At 41.8% G+C, this 15189-nt stretch overlaps 2 protein-coding genes across 3 annotated transcripts; one reads left to right on the forward strand and one right to left on the reverse strand.

The window, feature by feature from the left end:
- The first annotated feature begins 150 nt into the window (after positions 1–150).
- Positions 151–7203, forward strand: LOC114448656 (kinesin-like protein KIFC3). 2 transcript variants are annotated; one of them, XM_028425755.1, is made up of 20 exons: positions 151–287; positions 482–601; positions 816–912; positions 1033–1193; positions 1313–1565; positions 3187–3359; positions 3463–3528; positions 3713–3850; positions 3932–4129; positions 4217–4390; positions 4833–4980; positions 5074–5204; positions 5287–5398; positions 5466–5647; positions 5722–5826; positions 5911–6041; positions 6122–6242; positions 6320–6449; positions 6677–6906; positions 6991–7203. In XM_028425755.1, the coding sequence occupies exons 2-20, from the start codon at positions 503–505 to the stop codon at positions 7111–7113; spliced, it is 2772 nt and encodes a 923-aa protein (XP_028281556.1). In that variant the 5' UTR covers positions 151–287; positions 482–502; the 3' UTR covers positions 7114–7203. The 2 variants fall into 2 exon arrangements, with proteins under 2 accessions (XP_028281556.1, XP_028281557.1); XM_028425756.1 differs by having other exon boundaries at positions 1033–1184.
- A 1102-nt stretch (positions 7204–8305) lies between these two features.
- Positions 8306–14179, reverse strand: ccdc12 (coiled-coil domain containing 12). The gene is made up of 7 exons (XM_028425849.1): positions 14062–14179; positions 12069–12142; positions 9594–9673; positions 9372–9433; positions 9266–9300; positions 9085–9161; positions 8306–8593 (listed from the first exon to the last, which is right to left on the reverse strand). Exons 1-7 carry the CDS (start codon positions 14143–14145, stop codon positions 8514–8516), a joined length of 492 nt encoding a protein of 163 aa, XP_028281650.1. The 5' UTR covers positions 14146–14179; the 3' UTR covers positions 8306–8513.
- Between the last annotated feature and the right edge of the window lie 1010 nt (positions 14180–15189).

Raw genomic sequence — 15189 nt, forward strand, 5'->3', positions numbered from 1 at the left:
CTGCATCTGTCACTTCACCACTGCAGCGCGTCAGAAGCTGCTCTGAGGATGCTTGCTGCAGATGCAGCCTGTAGATGGAGGAAAATGGAAGAGGGAGGAGAAAGGGGAGGAGAAAAAAGGAACCACTCAGGAGCTGCACACACAGCACTGAGATGCAGTTGCAGCTCTGAGGACAAGGGCTGCGTGGAAATAGTTGTAATTGGCAGCGCAGATGGAGTGTGAAAGTGGAATACAAATGACGAGGATGACGGATTGTTGCCACCAAAGAGGAGAGAACATTTGATAAGGTAAAGATGATGAAGATGACTCATTTCAGCATGATTAAATGGAGCGACTGGGACCAAAGAAAAGAATGTGTAACCTCTGTAAAGGTCCCAGCGCATCACGTTTTATCATCACAGGTTTAGCAGATGACTAAAACAAAATGTTGTCAGCGTTTCTCCATCATTGTGTAACCAATGGGCTCATGTGTCGTCCACAGGGACTCTTGGACAGCGTAGAGATGTATGCCTTCTACTCCCTTTTAGTCTACATCTTCTACACTGTCTTTAAGAAGGAAGAAGAGGAGGCGTTGGAGGGGGCATGTGGAGCTTCCTCAGATGTATGTCTAGTCTACATCATGTCCTGCCTCTGAGCTCCTCTTTTGGAAAAAAATTAAAATGAATAAATATCTAGCAGCTATACATGTTTAATAGCCTCCCCTATGAAACAGATACATTTTTCCTTGATTGATGTCGTGTGCATGTCTGTGTGCTATGTGTCTATATTTTGCATCCGTGTTATTGTCTGACCCTCATATATGATGCTATGCTCAGGAGCCAGGACCTGTTTCCATGGAAACAGGGAGCAGAAGGAGAGATGGCCACACCCCCAAAATGAGAAAGAATGCTTGTGCTCGCCTTAGTGAGTCAAGTGAGTGCTCAGGCAGCTTTTCTCAGCAAAATAAATGGTGTACAGTAGAAAACAGATGCATTTATTTAATGATTCAACAGAGCATATAGTCCTTTGTTAATGTGATGTGATGTCATCCAGGCAGTAGCAGCGACAGTGATGAAATGAGTGATGAAGATGAGGAAGACGTGTCTGAGATCCCAGCATGCACTCCCCTGGCCGCCTTTTTGTCTTTCAAGCAGGAGGCTGAGAAGAGAAGAGCCTCCCAGGTTCAGCTGGAAACAACAGGAAAGGTAACAAATGTATGTCATCACCTCTCCTGAACAGACTGCCTGATGCAGGACGGCAACATCAATCCCACTTCCACAAATAGGTGCCCTGCACAGTTGCTAAACTTTGTGTGTTACTCTTTACTGCGCAGTTGGCTGAGTCTCCCCTGGTGGCTGTGATGTCCCACTTGCTGACTTTTCTGGAGCAGTACTCCCATTTCCAACAGCTGCAGCAGCAGGCTGACCAGTACCGGGTCCAGCTAAAGAGGCACCGCGCCCAGCACCGCCGCCAGATGAAGGCCCTGCGTGCATCCTACCGCCAGCGCCTTCGTGACAAGAACAGCATCATCTGCAGCCTGGAGGAGGCCATCAGCCAGCCACAGACCCCCAGCCCACTGAGTGAGGGTGAGGAGGAGGGGGGGGGGGGGGTAGTAAAGAGGAAAGAATGGGGGAAGGGAAAGCAAGGTGGGGGTGTGAGGATGATGGAAAACAGAAAGAGCCAGAGGTGAGAGGGCTTTTTCAATAACCGCACAGAAGCAAAGGTCGCACAGGAAGGAGACTAAATATAGCTTCATGATATAAGACTTCAGATTGGATGAGATCATTGATGGATAGAGGAAGGTGAATTATGAGGAACAGTAAAGGTGTGGGTGTACACCACTGGGTGATGCAATATATGTGAGAAAGGATTGTGGGAAGGAAAGGTTATTTTTACTGCACCTCTTTGTAGACTGATTAGATTGGTGTCATTTATGTGACATTAGTGATGTCAGACAAACACTGTCCAGCTGCTTGTGGCCTCAGAGCCTCTGACGTCTGTGTCTGCTGTGTTTCAGATTTGACCAGATGGCTCCTTGACCTCAGACACAGCTCTGCACTGCATCATGTCTTTTTGTTGTGTACATTACGTTCAGCCTGTTAACAAGTGCATGAAACATGTAGGCAGATCTCTGACCTCAGGCTGACCGATACATGTATGATAGCAGAGGCTCTCACATGTGCTGACTCATTAGTTGATGGACAATGATGCAGGACTATGTGGTGAGAGTCTGGTACTCAAATAGTGACTCTGCTCTCTTTCATGAATAAAACACGGTTGTTAGTGCTGTTTTATTCCCTGCAAATGCACTTACAAGGTCTGGCACATGTTTGGCAGCACGTGTAAACGTGTCTGGTTAAAAATAGCCCGAGGTCCATGTCCCAGTGTTACAAGGCTGTATGGATTGTTTACTAAGTGTGCTAAGTGTAGAAGTGATACTTGAATTGGAAGCTCCTCTGCATGTTAGCTGTGTCTGATCCATTATTCAGAATCTGATTTGAATGAAAGGTTTGTGTTCTGTTGAGGGGTCATTCATCAAGAAACATATTTTTTAATTATTTGAAGCTGTTTTTTTAAATTCACAAAGTGCCTCTGCTGACTGAACAGTATCTTTTCACATTTCTTCTAAATACATCTACATCACCATTACTGACGCACAGCTGCATCCTCTCTTTCTTTTGTTCTGTCTGGCACCACCACCTCTTCCTGCACCACTGTGACACAGCAGACCTGATATGGCGTGTTGGTTAAATTAGCCTAAAGCCCTGCAATGAAAACCAGATGTGACAGACCTTGATAAATCATTGAGGGGGAGGAAAGTGATTAAAATACTGTTAGGCATGCTGCTCAGGCTCTGGTAGTGGAGTGCATGTTGTGTGTTGTAACTGCAAATCTTGGTTCTGCACAGGAGAGGTTGCATTTAGAGCCAGAGACTCTATAGCAGAAACCAGGATGTTTACTTTACTGCAGTGCACGTGAAAGAGATTTAAGTGCATTTTTAATGTTCATTAATATTACACTCATGCTCTTAGGTGAACTGTGGGAAATTGTTTTAAGTGAAAAGATTACATACAAGTCAAAGAGAGCTAAAAGGATACAGCAGGAGTTCTTTCTGCTTCGTCTGATGTGACTGAGTTGACTAATTATATCAATTACTTTGCTTTTACAGCAGCACTCTGGCTGATGATTATTATTCATGTCCTTCAGGTGAGTGTAGCAGCGACGCAGGGACACAAGCTGGGGTTCACAGGCTGGTGGAGTCTCTGTATGGCCTGCAGGGAGAGAGGAGCAAGCTGAGAGGAGAACTCCGTCTGCTGCACTCACAGCTGGAGCAGAAAGAAAGAGACAGACACTGTCGTATACAAGCCTTTCAGCAGCAGGTAGGCAGCTGCATATTAATGTAATCCCCTTAATTGCTATCCATATAACAGACTTGCAGTATCCTCAAAAAGTACATTTTTTGACTGTTCCTGTTTGTCACAGATTGATGAGCTGAAGAGCTGCATAGAGGAGCGTGAGGAGGAGCTGTCAAGACTGAGAACAGCCACAGTGAGTGCTGCCAGCTCGCTATTATAATATCAAGAATTTGTTACTTTTCACATCCTCAGCAAAACAGTGGCCAACTGATGAAGAAATACTGTGCTGCAAGGATAAATTTATAAGACATTCAACATTCATTTGACGCATCTCTTGTTGTTCTGCTTGAACTCAGCCTTCTGTTTCATGTCCTCAGGGGGCCACAGACTCAGAGAAGCGGGTGCTGTGTCTGTCAGCGGAGAATGAGAGTCTGAAACAGAACCTGAGCGTCACACAAGGCCTCCTGCAGCAGCTCTCAGCCATCCCATCTCAGTCGAGCACCATGCTCATCAAGGTGAGACGCACTGAGCTCACTGATGTGCAGCTAAAACATCCTTACTCATACTTGTAATTTATTTTTCATTATGTATGATAGGAGAATGAGACCCTCCGTAGCAGAGTGCAGCAGTTGGAGATCTCCCTGCAACAGCGTGCTGAGCAGCTGTCACAACTGGAGCGACAGAGTGAACAGAGTGAGTGGAGAAGAGGAGAAGAGCTGAGGAAGAGAGAGGACAGAGTGAGAGAGCTGCAGCTGGAGCTGGACAGAGAGAGAAGCAAGGAACCCCTAGTTAAGGTTAATCTTGTTGCACTGCTACAGACTGAGTAACTGAAATCACACCTGCAAAGGAGGAATAACTGATGTTGAGATGTTCTCTTCCAGTATGTCACACAGACGGTAGAGGTGGAATCACCAGCCACATTAAAGCAGCTGACTAAAGCCAGACAGAGGAATGAGCTGTTATCTGAAAGGCTGTCCACTCAGAATGAGCGCTGCAAACATCTGGAGGAGCAGATCAGGAAGTCTGATGAATACAGCTGTAATCTGCAGCACAAGGTACCAGAGGCAATACGATTCTTACTTATTTCAGTATGTTCTATTTGCAAAATAGTGCTCCCTCAGCTTTTGTGTGTTAGCAGGGCAAAAAAGGTCTATGTGTGCTTTTTACAAAGATGCGCCATAAAAATGCTAATATCCATCAGAATACTAGTAATTGTTGGCGACTAAGAACATATATGCCAGATGCCCCTCTTTGATGACATCAACTCTGATTAAAAAATAAAAACTAAAACTGACACAGTTCACAGGGGTAAATAAGGCACACCCTGATTAGAGAACAGATGATCAAAGTGGAGAAAATGGAGGAGGACGTTTTTACACTGCTGCTGCAACCTGGATCAAAGTCATTGACAGATGAACTAATTACAGAGCTGAACCCGCAAAGATTGGAACAGTGGAGATGACAGTCTGACAAATTGCTGTTCTGAATCTTTTACAGATTGCAGCTTATGAGCGAGAAATCAGTAAACTGAGAGAGGATCTGCTGAGAGAGATCGGACACTTGGAGGAGAGAAAGGAGGAGGCTGTGAAAGCTGCTGCCAGCTGCTCTGCAGAACACTTTCAGAACCTGCAGGACCAGTTCTTCAGTGAGTTTGGTCACTGAATCTCAAAGAAAGAAAGGAAGAAATCGGGATTTCCTCAAAAAAACCAACATAATAATAACAATTTCTTATTGTCAGGCTTGCAGAAGCGTCTGACGGCACTCCCTCCAACTTTGCGCTCCATGAAGACAGACTACACCAGCCTGAGGAGCCAGGTCCGAAACTTCTCAGACTTTTATGGATCAGCTATCAATGAAGCAAAGAAACAGGTTGGTACTATGATGTGATGAAGGTCTGCTTTGAAAGAGACATGAGAAAGCACTGTAAAGTATTTTTGCTTTGCTCTGTTAGATTTCAGCAGCTATTAATGAGATGTCTGAAGCCAACAAAGACCTCCTGGAGAAATACAGGAAAGAAGTTGCTCTGCGCAGGAAGTACCATGAACAGCTGGTGGAGCTTAAAGGTAGAAAAATGATAAGATAAAACTTGTTTCTGACAAAGAGTCACTGACTGAGACTTCTGTTTTTTAGGCAACATCCGTGTGCTGTGTCGTGTGAAGCCTGTGCTGAAGGAGGACCAGCATGAGGAGGGCCAGTCTGTGGTTGTGACCACAGACCCCAACAATGAGTCCTCCCTCACTGTGCTGAGCAAAGGAAAGGGACGCATCTTTGAACTGGACAAGGTGTTCCACCCACAGGCCGCACAGGAAGAGGTGAGTGAAAGAGACAAGCGTATAAAGGAGACTTTTTTTTATACGACCTCTAACTTTTCCTTTGGTCTCATCAGGTCTTTCAGGAGATTGAGCCTCTTGTGACGTCCTGCATCGATGGTTACCACGTCTGCATATTTGCCTATGGGCAGACTGGCTCTGGAAAAACCCACACGATGGAGGTATCACATATATATTTACACCAGGATAGAGAATGAAAGCCAGTGTCAGGTATAGTTGTGTATAATATTATTATTAATTTATAGGGCAGTGTGGAAAACCCAGGCATCAACCAGAGAGCCTTGAAACATCTCTTCAGTGTGATTGAGGAGAGGAAGGACATGTGGTCTTACACTGTCACAGTCAGCTCTGTGGAAATCTACAATGAGGTGCTAAGGTACAGTATGTTGCTTTTTTTCTTTAGTTTCTCTATTAGTTATAGCAAAAAGATGGTGCCAATCACGGTTTGTTCTTCAGGGACCTGCTGAGTAAGGACGGAGAGAAACTGGACATAAAAATCAACCCGGACGGAACAGGACAGCTGCACGTACCAGGTCTCAGGATCATTGAGGTTAAGAGCTTTCAGCACATCAAGAAGGTAACAGTGTGTCTTCAGACATCCACACTAATGTGATATTGTAAATAGTCACTCTACTTTATTTTGTGTTCGTTCAGATTTTAGCCACAGCTCGACGGAACAGAATCACATTTGGCACTCAGATGAACCAGCACAGCTCCCGCTCCCACGCTCTGCTTTGTATCACTGTTGAGGGTACTGACCTCGCCACCGGCTCCAAAACTACAGGTCAGTCATAATGCATTTTCTCCTCCTCCAGGGAAAAGTGTCTGCAGAAATATCTAGTGGAAATTCAAGGCTGAGGCTAGACTAGTGATTTGTCATTAAGAGCTTCCTCTCCCTAAAGTAATATCACTGCAAAAATGTTGAGAGTGTAGAAGAAGAAGTGCAGTATGTGCACATGTGATTGTGAGCAGGACCACCTCTGTCATTGAGCGATAACCTGTAATTTTCAGGTAAGTTGAATCTGGTGGACCTGGCTGGCTCAGAGAGGGTGTGGAAGTCTGGAGCAGAAGGAGAGAGGCTGAAAGAGGCCCAGAACATAAACCGCTCCCTGCTGGCACTGGGAGACGTCATTCAGGCCCTCAGGGCTCGGCAGACTCACATCCCCTTCAGGAACTCCCGCCTTACCTACTTATTACAGGACTCGCTGGGCAAAGGCAGCAAGACAGTTATGGTGGTGCAGGTGAGATTACTGTCCAGCTCTGTTTACAGTACTCACAGTAAATGCCAGTCCATCATAATGAGCCTTATTCTTCTTTTACTTAAGGTGTCCGCTCTGGAGAGTAACGTGGGAGAGACACTGTGCTCTCTGAAGTTTGCTCAGAGGGTGTGCAAGGTGGAACTGGGCCCTGCAGCCAGGAAGATCGAAGCTGGTGGACAGTGTGACTGATAGCCTTGAATCACCACAAAGTCATGTAAAATCAGTCACCCACTCTACCAGCCAATCATAATGCTTCATCAACATCAGCAGCAATCCTGCTCAAGGGCTAAATCTCTCTATTGAGGGTATCGGCCTCCTCTTCGCCATGTTCAGCTTCTGTTGAGTGATAACCCTTTATTATTGAATAATCTGCATGCAGGAGTATTTATTCTTCCGAGTGCCAAAACCTCCTCTGACTCCACAATATAACATTTGATGCTTCCTTGAACCCCTGCATCTCAAACATTGTCGATGTTTAAGATGCAGGCTCCACAAACTTCCAGTTCCATCAACACTCTGCAGTATTAATCATTCAGCTGTTTATGTCTGTTGTTTGTGAGCTACAAGTCTGGTATATTTTTGAAGGTTGTAGTGTGTAGGATGTTTTGTAGCAAAAAAAAAAAAAATCTACATGCGCTGATAATTATGTTCAATGACACTTGAGTCGCGTTTGTGTATTTTTGTGAACGTTTAAAGAGCAGTGACTGAGTGCTCCAGTTCTCTTCAGAGCCTTGGATAATTTGCCTTTTGGTAGAGGCAGACAGTTGTGGAAATGAGCAGGTGGCCTTGTATGGAATTAACTGTGCAATATCCTCCTTGAGGAGACAGTTTGGGCCTATGGGGACAGTTGATGCACTTTATTGTGAAAGAAAAGGAGCATTTCAGTTCAGGTGCTTGCAATAGATATCACTAGTGAATGTCATACCAAATACAGCTTATTGTTAATATTTATTTCTTTATCTATCGTTCACTGGATCAAAAGTAGTTTTTGATTCAAATGTAGCAAGTCATCAATGTAAGTGAGTGCATAGGGGTCACTTAATGATGATTAGTGAGTGAATTCTCAGATAATTTTCTGAATAAATATTATGTATTTAATATGTGTCTGTTCTCTTATTATACACTCAGTGATGAAGTGTGCCCCGTAGTCACAATATCCAAGGTACAAATATTTGTAGCATGGCTGATTGCTTAAAGGGCAGCAGTAGACCCAGAGTGGGGTAAGTGCAGTACTCAAGAGTGATGGACTGGCAACCTATCCAGGGTATTCTGCCTTGAGTCACTGTAGCTTAATGAGTGGATGGATTATCAGTATCATCACAGAGGATTTGATTTATGTCTTTTTAAGCTCAGATATAGGAAAAAAAACCCTTAAAAGTAATCACTCTTTCAAAAAAGCACATATTTTTACTGGATAAAAAATACACAATTAAACCACATATACAGAATGTAGTACATGTTCATATACATGGCCTGATAGGAAGCACGGCTGCACCATGAAACCAGCCTCCTTCTGTAACCACGACACAGACCTGTTAGGAGTGCAGGCCACTCCTGTTCAGTCTCCTTTGTTCCCGTCACATCTTAATTCAGTCTGAGTCGCCCTCCTCTATGCCTACTGCTCCCACTGCTCTGGCCAGTTCCTCTTCACTGCCACGTAGACGATCTCCTGAAGACACGCACAAATGACCAAAGTCATTCACTATGTTTTAATTTTGGTCTGATTAGATGGTACTGCATTTTACAAAGAATCAATTTTTATAGTAAATGGAAGACATGTTGCCGTGATGTTCTCTGGGTGTGCACTAATGGGTAAAACCCAAATGAAAGTTTACATGCAAACCCAGGAATCCTAATTTGGTTAATTACAGATGGCATGAGTACTACTTTACCATTCTGTGATGACTAATCAATGTCATGCGCTTTAAACATGGAGGGAAACCTCCTCTTACAGTTAAACCTGTTTTGCAATCTCCTCGAAGCTTGTTCTTATTTTTAGAATTTGGATCAAACATCAGTGGAGGAATCACACCACTGATACTATCAGACAGCTTTGAGCCTCCACAGCGTCTGGAAGCCACAAAGCAATTAGCCTAATAATTCACGCTCAGCTGAGGCTGTTATCTCAGGGATATAAAAGCAAAAACATGAAATACTGACGGATGAGCTCAGCGATGGCTCTCTGTGTCCTCCTCTCCAACTTCTCCAGCTTCTTTGCCACATCTCTTTTAAGATCCCTACATTCAGAATTACAATGAAAAGACAAGTCATCCAATTATCTTCAAATTACATCAGGGTTTTTATGCATCATATAGGTTGGAAGATTTTTTTTAAGTCTTACCAGTCAGGTTTTCTTGGGGCAAGGTTGGCCAAATCCTGAGAAGAGAAATCAGCTGAATAGGGTGAAACCCAAGTAAAATCACATTCAGACAGAAAGAAGTACTCACCACTTCTTCAATGATGGGTTCTGGATTAGCTGCCTCTAGCTGGTCTTTTACTTTATCTTCCACTGCAAACAGAGAATATTTGTCATTAGCCCCAAATCATCTGCTACAATGGCAGCTGGCAAGAGTCAGTGAGCAGGAGGTCTGTTCAGTACTTTGACCTTCTTAAGGGCACTCCATGAACACCAGTTCCAGAACTTTGTTTTATTGTTGAGAAGCTCTCACCTGATGCAGGTTTGGCTTTAGGCATCTGCCGCTCCTTCAGATCTTCATCCTCTGGAGTATAATTTCTCAGTTTCAGGTCTCTGGGAACACAAATACAGAGCAATGCCAGAGTCAACAGTTAGTTTATCACATAAACAATATACTTTTATTACACTTCCCATACTCTTCACAGTCCAGGAGGTGGCAGTGTAGGCAAATATATCCTACCAGAGACTGCGGAGCATAAAAGACCCTACACAGCTGCACATCTAATGCCTGCAGGAGGTTGGGTATAATGTCCCTCTTTATTCCTGTGTACATGTCTGATTAACATGTCCCACCTGCTTCTGGGCAGAGACAGCAAACAGCTGAGGAATGCTCTCCTTGATGTTGAATTACACCATCTTTCATCACATCTCCACACAGGCGAATTCTTGGCAAGCTTTAGCTGACATCTCTGCACATTATTGTGTAGGTCCAGCAGCAGAGATAAACTATTGTCTGCCTGTGTGTGGGAGAGGACAGAGTTATCAGCGTCTCTGAGCTCAACATGGATTTGTGATGAAGCTCAGGAGAGGTTACACTCTTGATACATTTATCACACCCCTGCTGCCAACAGACAGACCAATGCCTTGTATGGGTATGGGCAGGAATGCTAGTCATGTTCTGCTGTTGGCTGACGGAGGTCCACTCTTAGTTCACACATCCCTCTGTGTCTGCATCCTGTATCAGATCCCACATAGGCTGTTTGAGCGAGACAATGTGCTGTTCTGAGCATATCCTAATTGAATTGGTTTATATTGCAAACAAAGTAAATTAAAGTTATTGCTTCATTGCACTTACCTGGAGTGAAATTAAACATCCTGCAGTTTAAGCTCAGCCAGTGAACTTTATTGCATGCTATTTTCCCTCTCCCTCCATTTTTAAATCCTCTCATGAATACTGTTTAATTAAAAAGCATAAAACTGCTCCTAAGTATGCTCCTGTCTGTAGGAAGCATGGGTGTGCAAAATCTTAAATGTGTGTTTTTATTATGTGACATATAAAGGGAAAGAAAGCCTCAAAAGAGGAATTAGGATACTGCAGTGGAAATGAAAACAAAAATCTTACAGCCCGCCGGTGTAAAACAGGAGGCCAGTCCTCCTTTAGGTAGGAATCAAATCTAAATTTTACACCACCACAACCAGGAAATGTAAAGATATTTTGAGGTGTAGACATGCTGAAAAACTGCCATCTTAAGTGCCACCATTAGTGGAACAAAAACCAGAACAAACAGACTGTTCATGTAAATTTTCTACCTTCAAAAGCTTTTTGTCCTTAACTGTCTCTTCCAAACTTTTGGAGTGTGTTTACATATTTCCACTTCAAGCACCCCGTGGCATCAAAGAGAGCCTGTGATGAATTTAATCTACTGACCCAAGTGTTGCCCTCGCTAAATGTTTAGAGTGAACTGTGGTTAAGCAGGAGGAGCCCAGAGTCTTCTAATGTTAACACTGATATCAAGCTATCTGCCCCATTTACAGCAGATAATATAACTGCAGACAATCATCAGACCTTCATGCATGAGATTCTAAGCCCTAACATGTACTAACAAAACTTCCTTTAATTGCATGCCATTTCCAAGAATCTGGAATCAACTTACCTATCGGCCAATCTTAAAATAAAATGCCAGCAGCCCTAACAAAACCTAACAAGATGCAACAAGAAACTCTGCCTGGTGTGCTTAGAATAGAATAGAATAGAATAGGTTTTGTGGTTTTGTGAAAAACCTTCTGCACATGATCAATTTATTTGGACATATTAGTCCTGTGGAGCCCTCACTAAACTGAAAGTGGAATAACCCAAGGACAAACAGTTTGACTGTTTTGTTCTTTTCTGCCTTGGTTTAGCAATTTGAGCTCCTATGAAATTTTAATACTAATCACAAGATACATTACACTCGCACCCTGCTACAAATGAAGGTCTCAACTGTGTAAAAACACCCCCACACTCCATTAAACACTGATTCTCTATAATTACAGACAAACATATAAATTAGACTCATTAACCTGCATCTATGTTCATTCTCCTGAGAGAGAGCTGTCCTGTTGGACCGGAGGAAATACAGCGGCACACCCTCAGAGCAGTCATTAAATATAAACAATGGAAAAAGGTCCTGTAGGACAGGAAAGATGGCTGCTCCTTCCTACCACCTAACACACAACGTTGAGTAAGCTGCAGGATATTTGAGCAGCTAATAGCGCAGGTCTGTGATCTACCTCAGTGTAAACACGACATCTCGCAGCCTGCACTGAGACATGCACTGGTGCTAAGATAAAGGGCAGATAAATGCTCTGTTGATTTACTTCCATATCAGTTTCAGTTCCGTTTGTGTTAAAAGCATTAGCTGAAGGCAACAGAGACCAACAATTGAAGAAATCATGGCATGGGTTAAAGAAAATAAATATACAAAACAAGTAATTAAGCAACAAAGCTGGGGTGGGGCAGCAAACTAACCTATGCCTCTCTTCAGCGGCATCTTCAAGTGCAGCTTTCTTGTTGTCTGGTTCCCCATTTTCTTGCTCTCGACCCTGTAAGAATGTCATCATATCATCATGTCATTAAATTGACTACAACTAATTATTCTACCTCAGAGAATACCGCACCAACCTAAGAACATGTTTATGGTTTATTATTAGTATAGAATAGTGAAAAGAAGTCAGACATGAACACCAGGCAAACATTTGCATAGAAAAACAAAATACTATATATAATACTAATGCCCCATCATTTGGGAGTCAAATGACACATTTACATTATGACCCTCACAATTTGTGACACTGACATATTTAAGAGTTTGGGAACTGAACCTGATATACTTGCAAAACAACATTAGTATTTTCTAGATGTAATGTTATACACAGCACTGCATTTAGACTGGCCTACACTGAAATATCCAAAGAACTGTACAAATGGATGAAACAAGCTTGCAGTATTTCAGAAAAAGAAAAAATTTGACCTCCAGAGAAACAAAGCTGTAGCAAAGGATACTGAACCCCTCCCAGCTTACACTTTCCTGAAGAGGCTTCCTGACCACCTGCTAGAACAATTCAGTGTACTGACTCATTCTTGAAGTGCAGCACAAAAGGACAACAACTTCAGACTTTAGGAATGTCAACAATCGTTTATCAAACATCTTTAGCAAAGAAAGTATGTCCCTGCTAAACACTTATGTAAAAAAAACATTCTGACCTCACTGCAAACAACAGTGGCTTGTGTACTGAATGGGGCTTCCTGTTGCAAGGAATTTATATCCAGAACTGAAAGGTCATATTGGAGCAGAAATACTGTGTCTAATGTTTAAATGGATCTACACTGACAGCAGCACTACCAAGGAACAACTGAGAATTTGGTGAACCAACCTAGTCTCATTTCACATGTGTGTAGATGTTAAATTATTAATTTAGTACAATTTTGTTTTTAATCAATAAAGAGCATTCATCCTAAGATTATCTGCAAATAAATGCTCACACATCTGTCACTTTAAATTAGAGATATCTGGATATAACATTTTATACATAAAACATGATGCTGATTTTGTCTCAATAAAAGGAAAATATTGCATTGGTCTTTTTATTGGTCTCCTATTATGGACATATGTCATTGTTTTATTATGCAGCTGAACCAAACCTGGTTCACTCCACTTCAGTGGATCACTCAGACTGTGCTCATCATGTCAAACTTATTTTTTGTTTATGTGGAGTGTTAAACTTACATCACTGTTTTTTGTATTTAATTAGTTAAACAAATGTACTGCAGTGTGTAAGTGTGTACACTAAAAAATAGATGACAAACTTTTAGTTGACTGGGATTTACTGTGTGTTTTTATTATTTTGTTCAATTTTTTGTTTTAATACACTTTGTAAAGCACGTTGTGATCTATCTGTGAAAGGTGCTATATGAATAAAGTTTACATTCTTACATGGCCATCAAACATTTTCTCCGTTCAAATTTGAAAAAAACTTGAACAATTTGAAGCTAGTATTGATGCTATTGATTGGCCGTTAATATATGTTACTTCTGCTCTTATCATTCTTCAAATCTAATGCATCTGATTTAATTAGAATGTCGTAAATGTTCAATAAGCTAGTTAATAGTGGAAATGTAGCATATGCGGACAAAGTCTTCAATCTGATTTAACACGGTGTTAACTTACAAGATGTTGAATTACGTAGCTTCCGAAAATTAACCTTTGATCGATCTATCCATCAAAACACAATACTGCCGTTAGCTACTTTTGAATTAGTTCGGAAATAGATCAAAGCCTTCTTGAGCAACACACAAACAAAGCTATGAACCAATTATACGATGTATTAGCTACATAAATATGCTAGCGTTAGCTACAAGCTAACAAGCTAACGTTACCTCACAAGTACACACACAAGTGACTTGTGTGTAAAAGATATTGTCCATTATTTCACAGGAAGATTACACCAGACAGGAAACTTACATGAAGCTGTTTGTCTCTTAGCGCCTTCAGCCTCTCTTTTCTTTTAAGAGCCTGCTCCTGAAGTGAACCAACATTTCGCTCCATGCTTGTGTCTACACGACGCTCGATTCTCTCTGAAATCGATTAACTCCCCTGATGCAAGGGTGTAAAAACGTCCGTCGAGCAAATCGATTGCAGTGGCCTGTTGCCTGATCATGCGACTTTACTACGTTTTGTTGACTAATTTCCTAAGAACCATCAATAGGATTGGTTACATTTGTAATAATATTTTTTAAGCATGATCCTATTTGGACTAATGAGATTTTCGAAACTAATGCAAACACATGAGGTTTTGCATGGGTTAAATTTGGATAACTGGAGCAGATACTAATACTTTAATTGGCTTTTAGAAGCTTAAATGTTATTTTTTTGAAAATTCAGTTAAAACTTATTTTTAGACCATTAACAAGCATATACCTCAAAAGTAAATAAAGATCACAGACAGGACAGATCAGTACTGTGTCCTGTTGATGGTCACAGTGTCCGGTCCTGGTTTAGGAATGTAGGCCATTGCCATGGTAATACAGCTGCCTCGAGCTTCACTGTGTCCATCCTCCTGACAATCAACATTAGAGTGCGATAACAAAAAACCTGTCTGTGTTAAAGATGCTACCAAGAGGGTGATCATAAAACTAGATTGATAACCCCAATAAATCAATAGATTAGTCATGTGTGATACCACTTAGTGTGACTATGGATCAAAAATAAAGCTGTAAACTATCCAGCAGGGATAAAGTGCAGTATAAAGCACCTGGATATTTTACACTTTAAAAAAGATAAACATGTTGTAAATGTGGGATTAATCTAAACAAGTACAACTGTTTATTTTATCCTAGCATGTGTTATTCAAGAATAAAAGTTTAACAATGACAACTTTAAAGGATGATAAAGATGGCTCATCCTAATAAATGCTGTCTGCACCATTTACATTATGCACTTTGAATGCACCTCTCAGTGTTTATGTATTGTACGCTTCATCAGGATAAGAATTATGTGGCTGAACGAGTCTGAAGTTCACTTGAATGTTTGTGTTGTCAGCCTCAGTCCGCAGTAATTGCAACAGAACTTAAAGAAAAGCTGTTATTTAAG

Source organism: Parambassis ranga, chromosome 16 (genome assembly GCF_900634625.1).
Source record: "Parambassis ranga chromosome 16, fParRan2.1, whole genome shotgun sequence".
In the NCBI taxonomy this organism is placed as follows: Eukaryota; Metazoa; Chordata; class Actinopteri; family Ambassidae; genus Parambassis; species Parambassis ranga.